This window comes from Nothoprocta perdicaria, unplaced genomic scaffold, assembly GCF_003342845.1.
Source record: "Nothoprocta perdicaria isolate Ctin4 unplaced genomic scaffold, notPer1 scaffold_26, whole genome shotgun sequence".
NCBI classification, from domain to species: Eukaryota; Metazoa; Chordata; class Aves; order Tinamiformes; family Tinamidae; genus Nothoprocta; species Nothoprocta perdicaria.
In genome coordinates, this window is record NW_020455488.1 from 1,052,564 (window position 1) to 1,075,493 (window position 22,930).

At 38.8% G+C, this 22,930-nt stretch overlaps 1 protein-coding gene across 1 annotated transcript in view; it reads left to right on the top strand.

Annotated features, from left to right (window-relative positions):
- The window catches only part of MCTP2 (multiple C2 and transmembrane domain containing 2), a 93,896-nt gene that overhangs the window by 54,506 nt on the left and 16,460 nt on the right, over positions 1-22,930 (top strand). Inside the window, exons 17-18 of the mRNA XM_026040540.1 lie at positions 17,631-17,753; positions 20,469-20,510. Coding sequence (XP_025896325.1) covers positions 17,631-17,753; positions 20,469-20,510 — 165 coding nt within the window. The remainder of the gene's footprint in view (positions 1-17,630; positions 17,754-20,468; positions 20,511-22,930) is intronic.

The window sequence follows — 22,930 nt, forward strand, 5'->3', positions numbered from 1 at the left end:
GTGTGGATAGCCCATACTGGTGTCCAGAAAGCTGGAGCCGCATAGCGAGACATGCCTTAGGAAACGTCTGCTTGTAAGTCATTTTGTGTGATAATAAGCAGTTTGTTTTTTCCACTCATGCATATGAAAACTCATGTTCTCATCTTTCAAATGCACTTTTAAATTAAATTCCTACTCCTTCCTCCCACGTGTGCTTGCTGCCTACCTGCTTTGCTCCCTCTCACAAATTTGGTCATGGAATTTAAATCCATAGTAAGAAATGAATTGTTCTTACTATACAAAATATATTTGAAAAGTATTTCAAAAGTTAATTTTAGTCACAGAGTGATTTTTTTTATAAGGAATTATGCATCATCGCACATTGTGCTTGTGATTTTATACAGCATAATTACACCTTCTATTGACAGTTTTCTAAGCATTAATGGCAATTATGTCATTTAATGGAATTACAGTAATTGCATAAAAAAAACTATAATCTAGTGCAAATTAAAAGGGTATATTGACTGAGATTTTTACTATCGTATGTGTGTGTATATATTTTTTTTAAGTTTTCAGGATAGATGCAAGAGGCATTGACAAGAGCAGGTGAACTGTGGAAACCCGGCCTCCCTGGCAGCTCTGTGGTGACTGGCAGGGCTYGCTGCTGATCTGCTTCGGGGTCCCTGCACACTAACCCGTGCCAACACGCTTCATTTTTCCTGGCAGCAAATCCTGCTACATCAGGTTTAAGGCCTCTGCTCATCAAGGCTGCTGCCAGGGTGGGTGCAGGTGGGAGCTGTTTTCCAGGCTCAGACCTAGCTGGCAGCCCGGGTGACACCAGGCCCGGGCAGTGCTGATTTGTTCTGCAGTGCCGTTGCAGAGCGATATGTCATTTGTTGCTTTATTGGGTCGGTATGGGGAGGAAGGGAAGGAGGATGTGGTGGTGCAACCTTGTGGGGTTGTAATGTGGAGGTTCTGGTCAGACCCGCTGCAGGTAGGTGGTGGTGGGCAGCTGGGGAAATGACAGGTTTGGTGCTCGTTTGAGTCGCTTTGGGCTTCCCCAAAAGGCAGCTGATATTAGTTAAGCAAGCCCTGGAGATCATGTAGGGCAGCTGCCCTGCAGAGTAGGGAAACCCAGACTTCAGATCTGGAGGTTTCTGCAGCAGAGATGGGATTCTGGAGCCCTTCATCAGATAGGAGCTTAAAGCTTTTCAAATGCAGAAGGAGCTCGGTCTGGAGGTTGCCAGATGCTTTTTTTAGCATTGGCCTCTTGGGCTGTGGGAACTGGACTGCCTAAGAAATCACAGATTTTGTGCAGTTCTGCATATAGCCAAATAGTGCACACATTTTATTTTTGTTCCCCTGTTCCCTGCTGATTTTCTCATCTTGGAGGTGTCCAGCTTTGAAGACAGGCAGCACTTGCGCCTTTCCAGCAAATGAAGGTTCATTCTTCCAACTGAAGAGCAGCAAGGCATTCCCTCCCCAAATACCCGTGTACACATGCACACTACTCTGCTCGCTTGCTTCAGCCCTAACCTGGGATAACAGAGATAGATGGCTTAGATTCTGCAGCCTGTGAACTTCTTGGCATCTGTGCTGAGTCTGCTGGTTAGCACACTGCCATTTCAGCTTGTGATATGTGATATGGGAGCTGGATCCAAGCCCAGTTAAACTCATCTCATAGAGGAGACACCAAACATCTTATTAGGCATGAGCAATTTTTAATCCCTGTTGAGCTTGGCTATATTTGTACTGATGACCTACAGGCAAAAGGCCATTAACTTGTTGACAGTGTCCTTTAAAATTGTTAATTGCCTATCAGTATGAGGGAAATGCCTTTTTTTTTTCTCCTTCTCTCTAAGGAAAGATATTTATTAACTCAAAATCTAAGCCTTATGGAGTTTGCTTGGTGTGAGGTCTTCCATTCTGTATGTGGACTTGCATCTCCTACGTGTTGTGCTTAGACTTTCCCAAGCAAATGTGGAACTTTCCACTCCTGTTCATATTAAGTGTAAAGCGTAGTGGATGTGATCAGAGCATGTGAATAAAACATCCAGTTTGACATGAGTATGTCATTTTGCAAAACAAAATGGCTTTTTTTTTTTTTTTTTTTTTTTAATTTGGGGGATTTTTTGTAGAGTAAAAGAAATGTTTAGGACAAAAGGCTTAACAGGGTAGACGAGTAATCTTTGGAGAAATGTGAGCAGTAACTGCTCTGGAATCCCAGCAGCTAGACTTTCAGAAGAGATAGAGCAGACCTCTTGGATGGGCWGCCTTGTGAAGCTTGGTTGCTCTGGCCAGCCCAGGAGAAGATGGAGAATATGTTTGACTAAAACCCTATTCACGAATAACTCTCTTTGCCATAGAGTGGGGAAGGAAGATCCTCTTCCACATGAACTTCTCCAAAATCTTTGTTTTCCCCGTGAATACTCAACTAATTTTGAACCAGAAACTGCTTGATAAAAAGCACAAAYCACCCTGCCATTTGACTACATGTGTAACTGATGAGAAGGGTATAGTCCTTTTTTTTTGTCTTTTCTTCCATCCTTCCATCCATGAGGACAAAATGTAAAACATTGCTCCCAAAGTATTTGGGAACAGCATTAAAGCAGTGGTAGATTAAAATGTCTCCACATTAAAAAGCTAAATAAAATGAATAGATGTAATCCTGAGGAAAGGGAGAAGAATGAGTATTCTTCAAACACTGAATAGGGAACTTGGAAAAAGAACGAACTTTGAAAAAAAAAGGCAAAAAGTATTAATGCAAAAGAGATGGTCGTACTTCTGCTGTACTGTACAGCCTTTGCTAAGGGCTTTTCTCGCCCCGTTTGCAGTTTGCTTTTTGCCACAGTTTTAAAGAAGCAGAAGGCAAAGGGATGAATGCAGATTTTATCTAAATAGCTTGAAACTGCACCCTGTGATACAAAAACTAGTTCCCATTTAAGATTAGAGTCCAGCCCTGAAGGAGTAGTGAAAGATGGTGTTTCAAGAATTTGCTCYGGTTAATTCTTCAACCTCCGCCAACCATTTTTCCCTCTGCCTACCCTTAGCAAAGGCACCTCTTTACATGGAATGTCTCAAACCGTGGTGAAAAGGCTGGATCCAGAGGTATGTTTTTATTTCCAACTGTTATATCCCAGTAAMAGCATTTTCCTGATGACGGAGGAAACGTTTACATCCTGCTTCCTCCACGCTCCTCGTGGCAGCGCCGGTGCAAATCCAGCACTTGTGCCCGGAAAGCCGTCGGGAGCATGTTTACTGCCACATGCAGGAAACTGCTCCGATGAGAAACASGCTTCTTAAAGGTGAAGATTTTACCCTTCTCACAGCAATTTTTTCAAATTTCCAGTATTATTCTCCCGCAGTTGAGGGGAATACAATTTAGGCTTGAGATGCTAGGATCTGCTTTGCTGCAGTCGTTGAAATTCCTGGAATAGCAACAGTGATACTGATGATGCTGGGAGAGACACAGCAAAGTAAACACATGTTATTTCCAGCTCTTTGAAAAATGCAAGAACAAACAAGGACAAAGTTAATAGGGAAATAACCACTTAGGAGCTTGACAACGCTATAAACAAGGTTTAAAAAAACAAAGTTTGAAGTTCTGGAGKGAGAGTGAGATGGAGCTTAGCTGAGACAGACGCAGGCGTTCTTTTAGCTTTAAAAATAGTCCTGTGCTTCTAGCTTGGGAGTTCAGGGATTTGCTTTTYACCAATGAAACTTTCTGAATAAAATTAACAAAAATGCTTCCTGTGAGGCTTAATGGGGCATTTCTCCTCATATAACGAGTTCCTTGCTTTTGGAGCTGGGGAGCTACATCTTAAATTATCAGCGTGCATCTACGCTGTGCTTGTGAGTGATACTGTGCTCTCGTGCTGTGTGTTACAAACTTGTGTGCGTTGTACGGGAATGATTCCCTCAGTTCTGGTAAGGAGAGGAATCCTCATCCCTGCCTCTCTCTTTCTCCCTCTGATTGCACTGCTTTGTTTTTACGTGATGATCAAACCTTTTAGTACATTAATATTGGAGCTAATCCCCATAGTCAAAATGTTCAGGTAAAGGCTCCWTTCTGCATCTGTGCAGCTGGTCAGCAGGAATATATATGCAGGTATCCGAAGGAAAAATTAAAGCAATGGAGCAGGGTGGGAGATCAGCTTTATTTTGGGGTGGGTGTATCCAAAGAACATGCCTGTGTTGACATACACATACCTTTCTCTCTCTGGAGCTGAGTAATACACTGTTTTCTTTTGTTTGGCTGTGTAATGACAGCCCACAAAGGTAATGGTAGATGTGCAAACATTTTGTCTAATAAAGAAAAAAACACACATAATAATGCAGAAGGGCTCTTTATACCTCAAACATGAACTGCGTGAGAGCAATTCTGCCCAGCTTTGGGCTCAAGTTGTGACCTGTTGGAGAACTCTGCTCAGCGCTTACATTCCCAGCTAATTTGATATTACTTTTTTTTTTTTTTTTTTTTGCGGCGAGAACTCTGCCGTTTGTTTCGAAGCTGTCATTTTTATTAGTCTCCCGAGCTGCTCCCTTTGGGCTCTCGTAGGCTGGTGTGAGCTCCGCGTTGTGTGCCGGCCTTGGCGAGCGTGGGTGCGTTTATTGCCGTGCGGCGTGGGCGTGCTCGCAGCCTGCACTTATACCCACCGCAGGTGACAGCTACAAGGGAGCTTCGGTCATCGTTTGAGCTGCACGGTCTGCTGTTTGTGAAGACAGACCCCTCTTTGTGGTCTGGCTGGAGTTTGCTCTATTGCAGTGTGTTTTAGCTTGATTTATGATGCCTTTGTATAGATATATAAAAATATATGTATATTTTATATATGCATATATATGCACATTATATGTATACACACACAAACATCTCATGCCTTTGGAAGTTTTGCAGGACATCGTTGTTGACTTTAAACTATCTTGTATATTTTCTGCTTATCTTTGCATGTATACATTATTTTGCGTATAGTTTGGATTTATTTTGCTCTGTCCAKCGAGATAAAAATGTATTCCTGCCTGTTGCTGGTTTTCTTTGTGTACTTGGTATTGCTGAACTCCTGCTTCTAACACATACGAGCAGATGCACTCTCATAGCTGAGTCTAATCACCGATAGCACGTGAGCATCTGGTTCATCCGTGGGATTTTGGTTATTTTATAAAGGATCAAATTTGCTATTTCTGAAAGCAGGGGCTGGCTCCTTCACTGTTGGTGGAATTGCAAAACTTGCTTATGCCAAAGGTGAATTTAGCTGGCGGTTCTTACTGTCATCGTACAAATTCACACCCCGATGTTAGGAATTTGCTCAGAAAAATCTGGGAAAGGCTGAAGTGCACGCTGTCTGAAAGCAGGAWTTTTTTTTCTTTCGGTTAGTGTGTTTTGAGCTTTTTGGATTCCTTAAGGAAGTTTCAAACTAAATCTTYTAAAATCTTTCAATTGTGAAAAAGCAGGAATTTGTAACTCCTATCAGTGGACTCGTAAGTTAAGAAACAACAGGAGCCTATTAGCAACTGTTTGCTAGCTCATCTGCTCCTAACGAGATGACATTCCCTGTCCTGAGCCAGTGGCTTTTATTTTCCCAGTTTGCCTGTTGCCTTCCCCAAAAGTTTGCTGTACGCAAGGAGCTGGAATTGCACAAACAAAGATGAAATTGGAATTCTAGGTTTAATGAATGCAGCATCTGTGTGTGACTCATATTAAATGAGGGTGTGAGAGAGAGGCTGCTGCCCCATCCCTGTGGGCAACAGCATAATTTGAAATGCTTAGATGGAAACTTCCCAAAACGCTACGTGCATTAGTCCTGATATTACCCAAGCCATATAGAGAAAGATATTTAACCCTGCACAGAAACATCGACTGCTTTTGATGACAGAATTGGGGAAAAAAAATGTGGGGAGTCCCTGGTACTTACTATGAGAAAAGTATGTATTAGAAAGTGAAATTATCACAAAAAACACAACTTTTTTCTTTTTCTTTTTTTTTTTTACTTTTAATGTGACTTTTTCTGTTTTTTCTCTAAAWCTAATATGTATTGATTTTCAGTTGAGATCTGCTTTGTTTTCTCTCATTATTCCTATTACTTTGCCCTGGCACCTTTTAGAAAATGCTTTAAAACACTTAATTTGGCAGGAAGATAGTAGACATTAACTATCATCTCCTCTGTCTTTGGGGAAATAATCCTATCGCTGTTTTATTTTTGTTTCTTCATTTAAAAAAAAAAAATCCTTTAACAGGGATGTAATTTTAGAGCAGGGCATTCTTTAAACATACACGTGTGTGTGTGTGTGTGTGTGTGTGTGTGTGTGTTTTACCTGCAAATATAAAAAATAAAAATAAAAATCCTTTAGCAGGGATGTAAGTTTAGAGCAGTGCATTCCTTAAAAAACATGCACGTGTGTGTTTTTTACCCACAAATATACACTGTTTTTATTCTTCTAAAATGAGGGAACATGGAGAGCTGTGTTTGTAGGGGGTGTAATCAGTGCAACTCCCTTAAACTTCAGCAGAACTGAAGTTAAAAAATCTCCATCCTCATTTTGGAGCAAATCCTGGTTTAGTATCAGTAAGTGGTGTCCAGAGGAGACCAGACATCCTGAAGGTGGCGATGCACTCCCAGGAATGGGCAAACTCCTTGCACGAAGATTTTTGTCAGATTTTTTTTTTTTCTTTTTTTTTTCTTTTTCTCTCTTTTTTTTTTTTTCTGGCAGGTTTTCTTGCTTGAACTACTTTATTTTAAATTTAATTCACCCATTCTCTCCGTGCTAATCTAACACTAGTTGAAGAAATCTGACAACTGGAAGACATTTCATATTTGAAGGTAATGCAACATTTTGGTTTTATGATGGAGACAGATGCACCTTAAGGGCTTTATCTTAAACCATTCTCTTTTCCCCCCCCCCCTTTTTTTTTTTTTTTGTTTTCTTTTGTTTGAAATGAAAAAATGAGTTGTTTTTTTTTCATTATCTGAAATTCAATAATTATTACTGAATCTTCACATCCTATATATATATATATATATATATATGCCTATATATATATATAAAGCCTATTTTCTTCTTTTTCAGTTTCACTTTTCTTCACTAGTCTGGAAGTTGTGTCTCAGAGATTAGATGTAAGCAACCTGCAATCCTGAAGTGTTGAACATAGATTTATTGAAGGACTACAGTAATTATGAAAATAAGTAAAATATCAAGTCCAGCAACAATTCCCATCTATACTCTTTTTTTTTAATCACTTATGACCAAATGAAGCTGAAAGGCTGGAGCAGCTGCAAATCCCAAATAAGTCTCTGCACTAATAATTATGAGTAGACTGGATTATTGCTGCAGTTAAGAATTGCATTAGTACCACTGATATCCCTGAGTTTTGGTGTCCTTCCCCTACCACTCCATTAAATTTTAATAGACAAATCTTAATTGTGACGTGTGCATCATAGGCAGGCTGATATGGTTGGTCAGGAAACCAAGCACAGCTTGGTGTCAGGTGCTCTTTTTATTTTATTTGAAATGCAGTGCTGTGATCTTGACACATGCTAACAAATATGTAAAACATGAAGTGTTTTATACTAGTCTGATACGCTGATTTATTAAGTTAACTGAACTCCTGGAAAGTCAGAATGTTTTCTGAAAGGAGCGTGTCATTGAGGAGCAAAAATCTAAACTAAAACAACCTTTATTTTCTTTCCTTGTTCAGAAGCAGTACCTCCTGCCCTGCTTTTTGGGAGAAGTTACTGTCTGCTGTGTTTTCCTTCAGCTTTCAGCCTTTAATGGAATATAGTAACTACGGAGCTTTGTATCAAAGCCATTTGTCAACTTTCATTAGGTGTATTCTATTGTTTGTGCAGATTAGAAATAACTGCATTACACTTTGACTTTGAAGGCTGGTTTGTTTTTAAATATACTGGCTATATGTGACCTTTTTGTCATTTTTGATGCACTCAGTTTGACAATTGTCAGGACACATGGTTAAGCGGCAGCAAAAAAATGCTCCACAGAAGCCACTGTTGGTGGGTCTAGGAAAGAAAAAGTCCTGCAAGTAATACAAAATATTAATGTAATAATACAAAGTATTATCAGCTAGCGCTGTGCCTCAGGTAGATGACATGGAGCAAAAAAAAAAACCCAAAAAACATTATTTAGCAATGGGTGGGAATCCAGCTAGCTTGTCTTACCAAGCCATTATGCACTGTCCATATGAGCGATGTGCAGATGTGGCCTCTGTCAGAATATGATGGCATGGAGGCTTAATTCCATTAAAAGATGCACTAAGTAAATTTTCTTAAAATGTTTAGAATATTAAATGGAAAATGCATAATTGATTCAGTGGTATTAGCTTTTATCTATTAAAAAAAAAAGAAAAGAAAAAAAAAGAAAAGAAAAAGAAACGGAACATGCCCATCAGGAATTAGATGATGACTTGTTCTAGCCGTTAATAAAACTTCCCCAGATACTTTCCTGTACACTTTTGGGAAAATTATTTGCAATGATATATTTCAATTTCCTTAATAAACTAGACCTGCCTTTCTAATTCCCCTTCCCTCAAGCTCCTCCACGGGGGTTAAGAAATTAAATATTTTGAACTTATTATCAGACAATTGTTTCTATGAATAAAGAGCAAGTCTCTGCTTTTATTTCCTGTTTTTAGAATATAAATCTGTTTTYCAAAATGACAATGAAAGGGAAGTCTGAGATTATTAGAAATGAAACATTCTGCAGAGCTAATCTGGGTTGTTTAAATATTTCTCCTTGATTTTTTTTTTCCCTCCTCATGGGGATAGCAGTTTTGTAGTGTCGTGCATTGCGATGGCTTTCCTGCCATTTATTTAAAAAGTTGCATGAACGCTAGCAGAGATATGGGGGTCCTTTTAATGCACAATGACTATTGTTTTATGCACTGATACCTACAGTAGCACATGCGGAGTGACTATGAGATCAAATGCTCCGGGTAAAAAGCCTTAGGGAAGCATTATGTGTCTGAGGTCTGATCTATTGTCTGGGAGGTCGGAGAGTGTTAATGCACTCTGCAAAGATTAGACTCCCTCTCTAATTGCTCCAACACTTCCTTAAAGGATTTAAACAGGCAGGAAAGGTGACGCTCCTTGTCAATTTTTACCTTCTGACAGCCGTTGAAGTTTATCCGTCTTTCCACGGAGACCACTAGATCATGTAAACCAGGCAGTGCCAAAAGCAGGACCCTGAATTAGAGCTGAGAGCAACGAGTGGTTATTTGCAGCTGATTTCAGCCTCCCTATGCCTCAGATTTTGGGGATGGGAAAGGTTTTGACGTTCCCTTCCAGTTCTGTTTGGAGAAGTGGACTCCCGATGTTCCAGGAAAAGTGTAATTCAAGAGGTTTGATGAAAATGCCCTTTGAGTTTGGGAGTAGATCCGAATATTGCCTGCCTTCTCAGTAGCGTGCCTGGTGCCTCCCCACGGCAGCTCTGCCGTTGAATTTGTCCAGGGAATTAAACCCATGGAAAAGCACCTTGGGCAATTTAGATACCTGAAAATTAGAAGCCCCCGATAGTTTTGTTGCTGATTTAAAGGATGAAGCTGTTGCAGTGAGTTGTGTTTGCAAAGGGTTGCTCTTCTGTTGCATTGGGGTTGTGTTGCAAAGCGCTCAAAGACACAGGAGTGGAAAAGAGCAACCTCAAGAGGATGTGAAATATTTAGTATTTTTTCAGAAAGGCCCTGGTAGCCTAATTCTCTCAGTAGAATTATGTTACTGTAACAAGGGTGGAATTTGAACTTTCTTTTTTTTTTTCTTTTTTTTTCCTCCTTAAATGCCCATTTCTGCTTTACAGACAGCTATAAGGATGTTCTGGTCCTGCTGAACAAACCAGCCTTCTGTATTGTTTTTCCTGGTAAATCGAAAAGCTTTTCATCTTGATGGCATCTGTATTTTTGATAGCCATGTAGCCATATTAGTTTGGTACGTGTAATCCATCTCTCACCTATGTAACCATGACATAAAAATATATGTAATTCTTCTTTTGTAGACTCTGAGCAGATAACCAATGCAGCTCTTCAAAGGAGAAAAGCAGGATTTTTTTATTATTTTTTTCTTTTTTTTTTCTTTTCTTTTTTTTTTTTTTTTGAGCCCTTTTGGCTCTGATTTGGAAATTAAGGAGCAGAATTCAAGTGCATTCAGTTTGTTCTCACATGGGTCATCCCTCCTTCCTTTCCTGCCTAGCATGTTCCTTTGCACTGTTGCTATATTACATGAAGTGTTTCATCTGTATATAAAAATTAAAAATTCAAACAAAAATCTGGCCCACTTGAAGAACAGGCCCTTTGGGCATATGGTTCATTATGCATATTCGTTTAATTACTAAAACACTTGGGATGTCTCTACTGCCCTTGCTTTCAACTTGTAAAGTTGGATCTGTTCTGCAGCACAGAATATGTTGAACAGGCATGTGTCATAAAGAGCTTCAGTTTTCTCCTATTTAAAACTCTGTATGATGTTCTTGGCTCTGGATTGTTAGGATTTAGTGAATATTACTTCAATGCACTGCATCAAAACAGTAATTCAGAGTCTCTTTTGCCCTTAACACCTTCTGTAACCCCAAAAAGGCAAGTTTTACAGTGATTAGTTTGTAGTTGTGTTTACTATAGAAGTAATGTGAAACTAAGACTTTAGATTTCAGGCACATTCCCGYGAAGCACCTAAAGTCGCACGTTAAGGCCGTATAACTTTTATTAGCTAAGAAGGGATGGCTGTGATAGTGTGACTTTAATTGATTTTCAGGGCAAACAGGTGGTGATGGTTTAGGCATCCCCTYGTCTCCTGCCATTCCTAATTTGGAGCTGCACATATAATAGCTTTATTAAAATAAACAATCTTCTGGCTTTAGTTTCACCTGAACAGCTGCCTTAAATTGCAGGAGGGTTTTGCATTTTTCCGTTCCCTTCCCCGTTCCTTTCCCTATTCCTTTCCCCTGTTCTACACTTTGGGAAGCAAGATGCTATATGTCTCTTACCAAAAATAAAATAACATTACATAGTCATGCATAGTTAGGATTTGTGCGTGTGTTTTGCTGCTGTTGTTGCTAGCTTACATTAGCAACGTATTTAGGGTATAATTACAACGAGTGTCCCAGTCATCTTTGTGTGTTTGTTCTGTAATGCAGCAATTTTGTCACAATGCAGATTATGAACCTGCTAAAATTGCTTGAGTGCCGTAATCGCTCTCTTTTATGAGTCTGCAACGTGCGTGCTCAAAGTGGGGAGGGATGGGGGGCTCGACTGCTGTTCTGGCTGTGCTCTTCCTGTGGAAGCTCAGGCTCTGTGAGAGACCCTTGCGAGTCCCTCGTGTCCCCCAGACAAGGAAAGAGAAAAATCGGAAAGTCTTTGCCTGAGAGGATGTTACAGTGATATTTTATGGTAGGTTTTAGATTGATATTTTTGAGCTCTGAATTTACTGGGATTTTTTTTTCTTTTTCTTTCTTTTTTTTTTTTTTCTCTCTGTGATTTTTATTATTACTTAAAAAAACAAACAAACAAAAAACCTTGTTCTCTCTGCTCTGCTTCGGTCCCAAAATATGTCCTTGGGGCCAGAGATTTTGGAAAGAAGGGTACTAGTGAATTCTAAACCATTACTATATACAAGTGCAGTGTTATTCAGTTATGCACAGCTATTGCAGCTTGAATTTTTTCATGCCACAAATGAAGTCTGCTGGTGAAGTAACCTTATGTGTGATCCTCCTGCTAGCATACACTGAATTAAGTTTAATTAAATATACTTGCTTTCTTAGAGAGACCTTTCTCCTTTGCTCATTCGGCTCTAATACACACAATGAACATAAGGAAGTCATTAAATTAGTTTCAACATATAGTTTAAGCTTTTCATTTGCTACCAGTGTTAACCCAGTGTTGACAGGCCAAAGTTAAATTTCCATTGAATACTCCTTTCACTTACTGTACAGTTACGTCACCACTTGACCCTCGCTGCTAATGTTCTCACTRTGTTAACAAATACGTCTCCAAAGTGGACATTTATCAGCCCAGCTAATGATAATTTTTTCATGTCCCTTTTAAGGTGTTCACCTCACTCAGAATAAATAAAATTASCCTATGTTTTTGCATCTTTTTACACAGCACAAATGTATTGTTTCTGATGCTTTTTGAAAGAATTATTTTCTGTAAGATCAGGCTTTTAACTTGCGCAGTGCCTCTCTGTGCTGAAAATAGATCATAACTTTCTGTATGAGAGTAATCCAGAAACTGTGACCCTGCTGATAAACAAATGCAAATGCTAGAGTTCAAAATGACAATTTAACCACAGTATGAAGCAATGGATATTTTTTTGGTTTGTTCCCCCTTCCCCTTTGTTTTAGGATATTCTCCCATTGCTTTATCTGTGATAGTTATTCTTTTAGGAAGAACATGCAGATTTATTCTCCTGCTCACTCCCACCCCACCCCAGCAAATTACCCCAAATGGTATAAAACTGTTGTAATATTTTTCACTGTTTCTTTTTTCTTTRGGATTTATTGCTTGAAGGTGTTAACTGTATTTTACTTGGCTGAGGAAATGTAAAATGTGTTAGATAAAAACACGAGTGAAAACGTAGAACAGGCAGCATGCGAACAAATGGGTGTTTTTTCAGGGACTGCAGTCTAAAAAGATGTGAGGTCTAAAATTGCCTTACACACATGAATATAAGATCCCAAACTTTTGTTATTTCCTTTTACTTTGCCCCTCTGTGGTTTAGAGATAGAAAGTAGCAGCCTCTATGTAAAGGCATCATATTGGCAGTGTGGTGGGATATCACACTKTGGGGTTTGTATATATCTTAAAGGAAGGGATATGTATCTTAAAGGAGAAAGAAGACACCCCTGCCATCACTTTTATTGAAAGTGGTCATCGATATTGTCACTTGACAGTATAAGCTTCAAATATCTCTATTGCAATATATGGTATAGATAAAMTTAACAAGTGATAAGTTTAGTGAAAGAAAGTTGAACTTGGTGGCTCTTCCCTGACCTCCTGTCAAACGAAGATCTCTGAGAACCTTCTTTTTAATTTYCTGGTCTGACTAATTTCATGAACATAACCAGAATAATCAAAACAAAGGAAAGCCTAATAACACAGTTATTAGTTGGTTTGATTTGTTTGTTTTGTTTAATTCTCTTTCTGATTACGGGCATTGTTATGGATTGAGAATAGATCTSTTGAACCTTTTTGTACTTTAAAAATAATTCGGGATCTGCATGTGGGTGTTTTGTACGTGTTTGCAATCAGGAGGTCTTAAGTTCAGCATTTCACCTTTTTCTGGTTAAGTTACTGGCAACAGTGTCCTGATAGGGCAGTGGAGAACCATTATAATATTGTCAATTCTTCTGATTTTGCTGGGAGTTTGCAGAGTAACCTGCTTTCCTTAACGTGTCCTGGGTTTGCACATGAATCAGTTTTCATCTCGGACACAAATGGCTTTCTGCTTCCCAGCAGCAAAGCAAATGAGATCCCCCTGAAGAGTCTAAAGCAGATAGTAATTACAAAAGGGACTAACACCTATTGACTTAAATGCTATGATATTTTTTGTGGGTCGGGAAGTAGAGTATAGGAAAGAATGATATTGGGACGCATCTTTGCAAGAAATTCTGCTTTATACATACATACAGAAATATTTACACACACACATATGTGCACATACACGTTTCCTGCTCTGTGTGTGTGCACTCCTCTATTCTCCCTTCTACTCTCCCTTTCCAAGTGCAGGAATAAGTATCTGTCAGAAACAATTTGCTGTCGACAGGCTTATTGCCTCTAAGGGGTTCAAATGCCCTTTTGGGGAGCCAGTATCTCATGCTATTGGCTAATATCCTGGATTTTGTTTGGGGCAGAGGGAGACAAGCTTAAAAGCAATGTGAGATTGCCCCTGAATATCCAGCTGCAGAAATTTCTCCTCTTTCATAGATTGCTTTTGCAATTTGAGTCGACTACACAGTTAAGGGAGAGATTAGAAGAACGTCATCTCTTTCCTCTGTGAAGGGAGAGGAGCATGTCATCGTGTCTCAAATTAAAACCAGGGTTTTGGTTTAGTCCCAAACAGATAAGTTGGGTGTTCACAGTTGTATCAACTCAAGCYTTTCCTCTCGACTTCGTGTATTGCGTCCACCGTGTTTATAAATGGCAAGGAAATTTCTGACAAAAGTGTTTGGCCTTCAGTCATATTGTGTGTGGTTTTGAAACTTTGAGTTTCAAATACTTTTTTTCACTACTGCACTGATCAGTCCTTTCATTATCATTGGAGCCTGCATGGACCTTGCATTTTAACATAGGTTCCTTGCATACATTTCATCTTCTTTCACTTATTTTTTCCATCTGATATTGATATATATATGTATATATATGTATGTATGTATGCATGCCTCTCTCTCTCTATTCCATCACTATTGTTTCACAAGAATTATTTTGTCACACAACACACAGCATTTTTATTTCATATTCTTAACTTTACTACACAGCACTTTTATGCATTTTTTGAATTACRGTTAAAAATTCATAATCATTTCCTAGAAAAAAAAAAATGCACAGAAACCCCTATCTAATGCTAAGCTTCTAAACCTCTTAAAAACTGGTTCCATCTCATGACTGTGGGGTTGYTGGTGACAAATGTTTTATGGGCATACTTGAGTAGACACCCGTCTAAAATCTGTTCTTAATAGTCAGATTCTAAATTGGAACCAGAGGGGCAGAAAAAACAGATTTGAAACGTCTTTCTAAGGGTTTGTTTTTACTTTCGGTTGAGACTGCCTTCTCTCATCTTTTGTACTGCTGTCAAAAGGGCCACTCTCATGGTTGTTGAAACTCCATGCTTCTTGACAGGAACAGTTGGACCCCTCTTCAATGATTTTCAGATGAAACGGCTTCCAAGCCTCCAGAGCTTTAGTCTGTAGTTATTAGACCCTTTGAAATAGCAACACATTAATCAGCTGAAATCAAGTGGTCCTTTCTCCAAGACTGATATTGCTGTTCTCTTCTAGGTAGAGCTCTAGTCTAAATATTAGCTTCAAGAGCTCCTTTTTCTTTCTCTGGACATGTCTATCTGGTTTCTATTTGTATTTTGATCATTGTTTTATAGTGCTGTGAATTAAATTTCTCAGTTCTATAATTGGCTTTTGTACTGTCCAAATCGTTAAAAGTAACATAAAAAAAAAAAAAAAAAGACAGACTTCTGCTTGTTTAACTTTTATTTTAGAAATTATCTACTGTTTATTAAAAGTTTCTCATGCCCAGTACGAAGTCCAGCAGAAAAGGTGTCAATGATGTAATGGATTATATCTAATGGAACGGTCTAATGATGATGAGAAACATTGTCGGGGGGGAGTGAAGTATTGTTAAAACGTGATCGTTTGAGGTAAAGACTTTTGGTTACTGTCCCTCGTCTCTGCCTTCTTGAGCAAGTGGTAGGAAGCTGTTAATGACTTCCCATTTTAGATGATGTATTTGGCAAACACAGGCTACAGAGACTTAATAAAATAGAATGTGGGCTTATATGGAAACTGCTTTGATGGCTGATGCTGCAGAACCACTCAAAATGCTGTTAGAATGCAAAAATATTCCTATTTGTTCTATCAACACGCTCTGAACTTAGCAATACACAAAATGTACTGTTGGATCTAAAAATCACCAGCGTCATGGTTTTATATCTTTCCTAAATGACCTGTGATGGCAAGGTTGTATTAGACTTGCCAACTGAGCAGCGTGATGTTCGTAAAGGATGGTGACAAATGCACTAAAATTGCTTCTAGTTCTGAAGCTGAATGAATTGAGAGAGGTTCTGCTAGAGCTTCATTGACTTCTGTAGGACTTATGAGCTCATTCTGTGTGTGTGTGTGTGTGTGTGTTGTGAGAAGACTGGATTCAGTAATATCCCAGGGAGATGATACAAACTAAACCTACTCCAACAGAATGAAACACATATGTTGAATTAACACCTACTAACGCAAATTCCCATTAAGGACTTTGTATAATGATCAGATAGAAATTTATACATACGTGGTTGRGGAGACAGTGAGGGGTGTCTATTTTGGTCTATCTCTCTATATATGACATAGATATCTATATAGCTCTTTGCAATCACCTTGTTATTTAGAACGACATTTGAGTTAGGATTGAAGGTGATATCCCTTTATCTTATCAAGCAAGTAGAGATTCAGTCAATGTAGCTGAAAAAGCTTCAGTTGAAATTCCCTCTGAGGAATTTCACTTGTAGGATTAAAAAAACCCAAAAGCCTAATTGTAGGTTTCTACACTGAAAATGATGTTGTCTGCTCATTTTATAAATTAATAGATCTTGAAGGTTGTTCTCCTGTCCCAAATATGCCAGGAACAGGATGACGGTCTAATTCCTTTCATAGCAATACCTAACTTAAAATCAGGATCACTCTCCAAAATGCAACATGACTGGCTGTTTGTCCCGTGTGAAGCAAGTCATTTCTGGTTGCTCATGGTTTGCCCTTCCTCACAGTTGGAAATGCATTAGTTGAATGATYTGACTCATTTTCACCTACCTGTATTATTCTGAAAATAGCATTTTTGTTGCTGGTCATTCCAGAGATTGAGGCAGGGGGAAGAAAAAGCCAGTAAATGTGTTGTGCCTCATCCTTCAAGCCTTAGGGGGTTCTGGAAACACTATGTATGAGTAGAAAAGGAAATGGGATCACAACATGCATTTTATGGCAGTTCTGGATTTAGTTTATTAACTTTGCATGTCCAACTGCTCCAAGTTTGGAGACTGTTCAAATACAGTCAATACTCGTAGGAGAGGATTGCAGCTTGGCTTGGTATCATTTTTTGAAAAGCTATTGAAAAGAAAGAAAAAAAAAACACAAAACCACAACATTTACGATCTCTGTCATGTGTGTTACCTGYCTTGCTGACTCAGTTTGCAGAGTGGCTTGTTTTGAAATTTGTGTTGTGCTTTGATAACAGTGGGTTTGGTKTGAGATACCACTCCCGAGGCTGCAGATTACAGCCTTTATGGGCAAAGTGAGCCTTAGCCACCCGTGAAATCAGAGTGTGTTGTGCTGTAAAAACAGCAAGGGATGGGAATGTAGAGCGGGGTTCCTGGATCCCCTTCCCAAGACGAAGCACAGCTTGAGCTTTCCCTTCTGTGCATGGTCCCTCTTGTACTACCAAGCAGAMCATGAGTGGATAAATAGTCAATACGGGCTTGCAGGTAGTCCCGTGTGTGGTGAAGGGGGCACCTGAACAGCTCCTGGTGGAAGACAGGTTGAATTTCTCCTCAAACCTGTGAAAACTTCCTTAGCAATTAGTGGATAAAGTGGAGCAGGTTTACCTCTTTAAGTGGGCCCATTGTGCGCTAGCACTAAGACTCAATACCAAGCCTGGATATTGAGTCTTGAGGGTCTAGGAAGGAGTGAATAATGCCTTTGGACTAACCCTATGTTCATGGCCTTGTACTTCACAGGAACAGAGGAAGGGGAACTAATAAATAGGAGCCTAATGCATTCAAGCAAAAGAGAGAACATGCTTCCCAAGCAGATTTGCTTTGTCAAAGTACTAATATGAATGAGGTTAACAGAGATTCAAGGATGAATGTTCGGTGGGATAATGACTAAAAGGCCTCCTTGTATGTGTCTTTAAACACTCATATGTATGCCCTTCTGTTGCTGTATTTCTCCAGGTATTTGTAGTCACCGTATGGAGCGTGGAACTTTACATGGTGCCCCTGGCTTTACTGGTGCTCTTTGCTTACAACTTCTCTCTCATCAAGACTGGGAAGGTCAGCAGCACCCAAGAYGCCCAGGCAAGTGAAGTAGCAGTAACATTGATGGCAGAATCAACTTGAACTTGCCCTTGAGGAAAATATCATKAATTTTAATGGCATTAAGCTAGTTGTGTAGCTAAACAGCACTTTTTTTATTTCTGAGTTACTGTCAAGAAACCTCCACCCTCTCAATTTTTTTGATTCAATTCATGCAATAGACTGTTCAGAGCAGTAGGGGTGGAAGGAGACGAATGTGTGGGAGGGAGATTTGACTTATTTAATAAGTGCAAATGTTTGAAATGGATTTAAATTAAGACAGACTTCCAAAGAGACAAGACCCAACACCCAGTGCCCTGCCACTCTTGGCCTTTGCATCACACTGATGATTCATGATTCACAGAAGTGGAAAGTCAATGGAAGCTGAAAAGAGAAGTTAGTGGTTTTTTAAACCTTGTCCTGTGATCAGAGACTTTAGGCAGAAACCTTTTCACCCGTCGTGCCTCCACCATATCAATGAGAAACACTTTTATTTTTAATTTAGCCTTCAGTATCTTTACTTGATTTAGCAGAGGGAAAAGACTTGTATACAAAATTACTAAAACATGTGGCAAAGTGCTGTTGGTGGGATATATGAAATGCTGTTTGAACTTAATCCTGACTTTGACCCTTGTCTTTACTTGCATAAAACTGTTAATGTAAGTTAAAATGAAGCAAGTAAATTCATGGATAACTGTAATAATCTGTTTTTAAACACGTAGCAAGTGTGGGAATAAAATACAGGGAAACTTAACTCCTTTTTGGCTATTGAAAGAAAAAAAGAATTTGTACCCATGAAGAATACATTTCCCCAAGCTGATYGCATGAATTTTGTATGAAAAAATAATATCCTAATATTTAAAAAGTCAATAGCTGTTATATTTGCTTTAGCAGTGGAAGTTCTCATAGTTCAGCTTTCAGTTGTTCAGTTGTAGGTAAAAGAATTACTTAAAAAGGAGGGAAGATCATGTTACTCAGGCCAAGACATGGATTAGATGTGAAGATAAATGCAAGAAAAATGCTTATTTCCAATAAGCAATTTCTCCCCCATGTGGGAGAATCCCAGCTAAATTTTTTCTTTTTCTTTTTTTTTTTTTTTTTTTAAATCCATGTAAAATAACGGTGAGTCTGTCTTACTAGATAAAAGGTAGTGTGAATACCTCCTAACGCCTGTCAGTCTTCCTGTGGTGAACTCGCTGCTCATTCCATTACCTGGTGTCCCACATGGACACAAATCAGCAAGACTGACGAGTACATTATATTGGTGGGGACTGCAGAGAACCTGTATCAGAATATACAGACTGATGGTAGCTGTATGCAAGAAAAGTTCATGTGAAAGTTGGAACTTTTGCTGTTACAGCTCATGAGCAATGCTATGCCATGGAAATCAGTGGTGCATTTTACACAAGCAAATGTTACACATGTGTCTAAGTGCTTTTCAGGATTGGGATCATATGGAACAAGTAGTCAGTCAAAGTGCCTTTAATATTACCTGATGATGATGATGACCATCTGTAGGTCAAAAACAGACAATCAGGTGCTACTTTTAGTTGCATCTGTCCTGCAGATGAGAAAAGGTTTTCGTCAAAATACTAGTGCTTTTGGCACAGTCTTTTGCCTTTGTTTTCTGAGGGCCAGCATGTATATTTTGTGCATATAGAAGAATGAAAGCAACARCACTCGGAAATGTGGAATTCAAATTCTTTCTCAGATTTCTGTGCCATAAAATAGGAATAACAGTATTAACCTTGTATGCATGATTCAATTTTGGGAGGYTAAATTCGTGAGTATAGGTAAAATGTTTTGTTTTACAGAGGGGAGCTTCTACAGAAATGTGTAAACCACAGTCGCTCTTAATTCAGCTGCTCAAGGTATTATTGAGAGCCAGAGAGTAAATCCAGGTATCTGAGCTCRCAATGCCTTCTGCGTACTTGATGCAACTGCTTTTCTTAAAAAACAAAACAAAACAAAAAACTCTGTGATTCTTCCCATTCTTTGTGTGTTAGCTTTATTTAAACTTGTAATACAGTGATTCAAATATTCCTAGTAAATAACCAAGAAAAACTTGGAGGACCATGTTAAAGGCTCAGCTTATAAAACACTTGAACTGAAAGCCAAGGGATCCTAATTTCAAACCTTAGCCAATTCTTTTGTTTTCCCCCCTACCTGTCAGTGCAGAAGTTAGGAGGAGGAAATAATGCCGTGTAGAAATCTGTATGTGATTCGTGAGATTGATTATGTTCGTGCTAATGTATTTTCTACCGTCTAATGTTTCAGTAAGGGCCGTAAAGGGAGAGAGCAGTCATTGTAGCTGTGAGGATTGAACAAGTTCAGTACAGAACCCTCAGCCTTGACATACCCGCTGGTTCATTTGTCAGACGAAGAACAAAGCTGTTTACAGACAGTAAAAGTTGGCAATGAATTTGAAAGCCTGTTGCCTTCAAACTACCGGACACAGACATTAATGGTTTTATTTAGACTTAAAATTTGTATAGGGTCTTGCAAGCTTTGTTCGGGATATCACAAAAAAATAAAAAAAGTCCTTGAACATAGAACGTTATTTCTGAAAGGTGAAAGTGGTGGTTTTTTAATGACTTGAAATAGTAGTGGGAGAAAACTGTGCAATCAAATGTGCTGGGAGTTTCAGAAGCTTTCTGAACACTGCCAGCCACTGAGAATTTGTGTAATGTTTTCTTATATTAACATCTGCTTTTGCAGGAGCTCATGGGCTTGGATGAAGATGATGATGAAGATGACAAGGTAAGCACATCTTGTGTAGTGTGCTAGAGTGAGAAGGAACATGGGAGAGCACAAACTTRCATCCTAATTCTGTGAGAACTACAGTTGTTCTATGTATTAACTTGGAAAAYAGTTGTTACCAATTGACCGATTGGTGACATTGAATATATGAGAAGATTAGTTTGCGTAACATCCAGCACTGGAGTTACCTGGGTGGAATAGGTGAACTTGATTTGAATCTGAAGAGTTCACAGTTTATTCTTGAAATCGTAGCAGAAACATGCACATGTATGTGCACATGCACATATATGCATGGGCACAGGTGGGTGAGATGCACGGACTTGCATAAGGATACAAAATTTCTCATCACTTTAATTTCCAGTTTTTGATACTGTACCAGTGGACTTCTCCAAATTATTTGGTGTTTCTTCTTACTGAGGCCAGGACTGCTGTGATTTGTGAAAGACTAGTTAGAGTTTTCTCAACTTTCCTTTTAGAGCTCAGAGAATAACTGGTTTTAGTTCGTCTGCAGAAATGTAGAAAGATTTGGAATTGGCAAATTTCTGGTTTTATTGGAGCACATTAACTCATTCTTCTCACGATGAAAAAAATGCTTTGTTGGGTTTTTTTTTTTCAAGTTTATCAAGCTACAGTGACAAATGATAAAAGGATTAGAGGGCATGACATACAAAGAAAGATTAAGAGAACTTAATGTATACAGCTTGAAAAAACATAAGTAAGTGAAGGAGGATCTGATAATCTATAAATACTTTAGAACTGAAAGGAGAGGAATTATTTAAGGAGCAACAGCATGCAAAGGAACATTAGCTGTTAGGGAGAAAACATTCACAAGGCTATATGAAACTTTAAGATTGCATACTAAGTTCATAAGCATCTTGAATATTCTCTCTTCTGAGAGAATGTTACAGTGAAATTCTTCATCATTGAGAAGTCAATCAATACTATAGTTAGCAAGTCTGTCTTAGTGCTTAGTAGTAGACATTAGAATTGAAGCTTAACAGACTAATTGATGGGAATAGTTGCTTTAAATTTAATCTAGTCTTCTGTGGTTGTTATATTTTAATAAGCAACCAGAAATCCATCAAAACTATAAAATGAATTGCAGACAACCTAGTTGAATTACAGGTTTCTGGAAAGCACAACAATGATTTGAGTGTTGTTATTCACTGTTTGCATTGTAATATTGACCTACTAAGCGGAAATAAAAAAAAAAAAAAATCAATATCTGGAAGTAAGCAAGAATCCTTAAATGACAGTTTCATTATTTTCAAAGAAATAGTGCCTATCTCTAAAATCTGGTAATTTCTAATTTGTGAGTGCCCAGAGTTAGAGACCAGTAAATGTTGACCTTGCATCTTATTTGTGTGATGCTTAAATGTGCAATTTATTCTCTAAAACCAATTTTGTTCACTTTCTTCTCTTTTAATATTCCTCTCTTTCATTTTCAAGTGCTGAGGTGGAAAAAAATATAAAAATGTATTAAATAGACATTTAATCCTCTGCCACTTGTGCCCTGTGACAGATTTGATGCTGCAAAGCCCAAGTATTCTCATCAAGTCTACTACAGACACAACTGACTTCAGTTCTCTGTATGTGCAACTAGGTCACTGAAATATGGATGTAGTCACTGTCACTATGGATCTGGACGGAAATATGTCTAGTCATGGCCTTGCGTGTTTTGACCTCCACCAAGCAACTTTGCTGTCATTTTCTTTATCGGTGTAACTGAATGTGCTGGTTTGGGAAGACTCCTGCAAGTCCCTGTTCTACCATTGATTTGGCTCTGCAATTGTTGCCGTAATCAGCACTGCCTCTGTCTAACTTCGTGGATTAAACACTCAGAAATGTGGAACTTGTAGAGTTGGCTGAAGAAACTCACTGTAGACAGCTACAGCAGACTTSTGGGATGGTTTTCTGTCTTAGCATTACAGCAGTCATAATTCATAACTTCTAGTAATTTGGATCTTAGAGTTAATGATGTGTGAGATTCTGACACAGAGCTGCCAGGAGAGACAATTGCCAATTACTGCCCTGTGTCCCATGCCCTGTGCACTATTACCTTAATATCTGCATGGTGTCCTGGGTCCATCCCTCTTAACATCCTTTTATGATGGATGATGTATGCACACTGAAGAAAGATCTTTAAGCGTATTAGGTTATGCAGGGTGACTTTTCCAAGTCTGAGGGTGGTCAAAGTGCTCTAGGGAGAATAAGAAAAATGTAATTTTATGACATTATCTCATTGTAATGTCAACATTTAAACAGACATCCATACTTTAAACAGAAGTCTGTGTATTTTTTTTTCCTCCCTAATACAAGAACTCCTAAAGTTGGAATCTGCTAGTTGGGCTGTGGTATACGAGGTCACTGTTTCTGTTTCCTATCATCGTGTTGTATCAAAATACTCACACACATAGCTT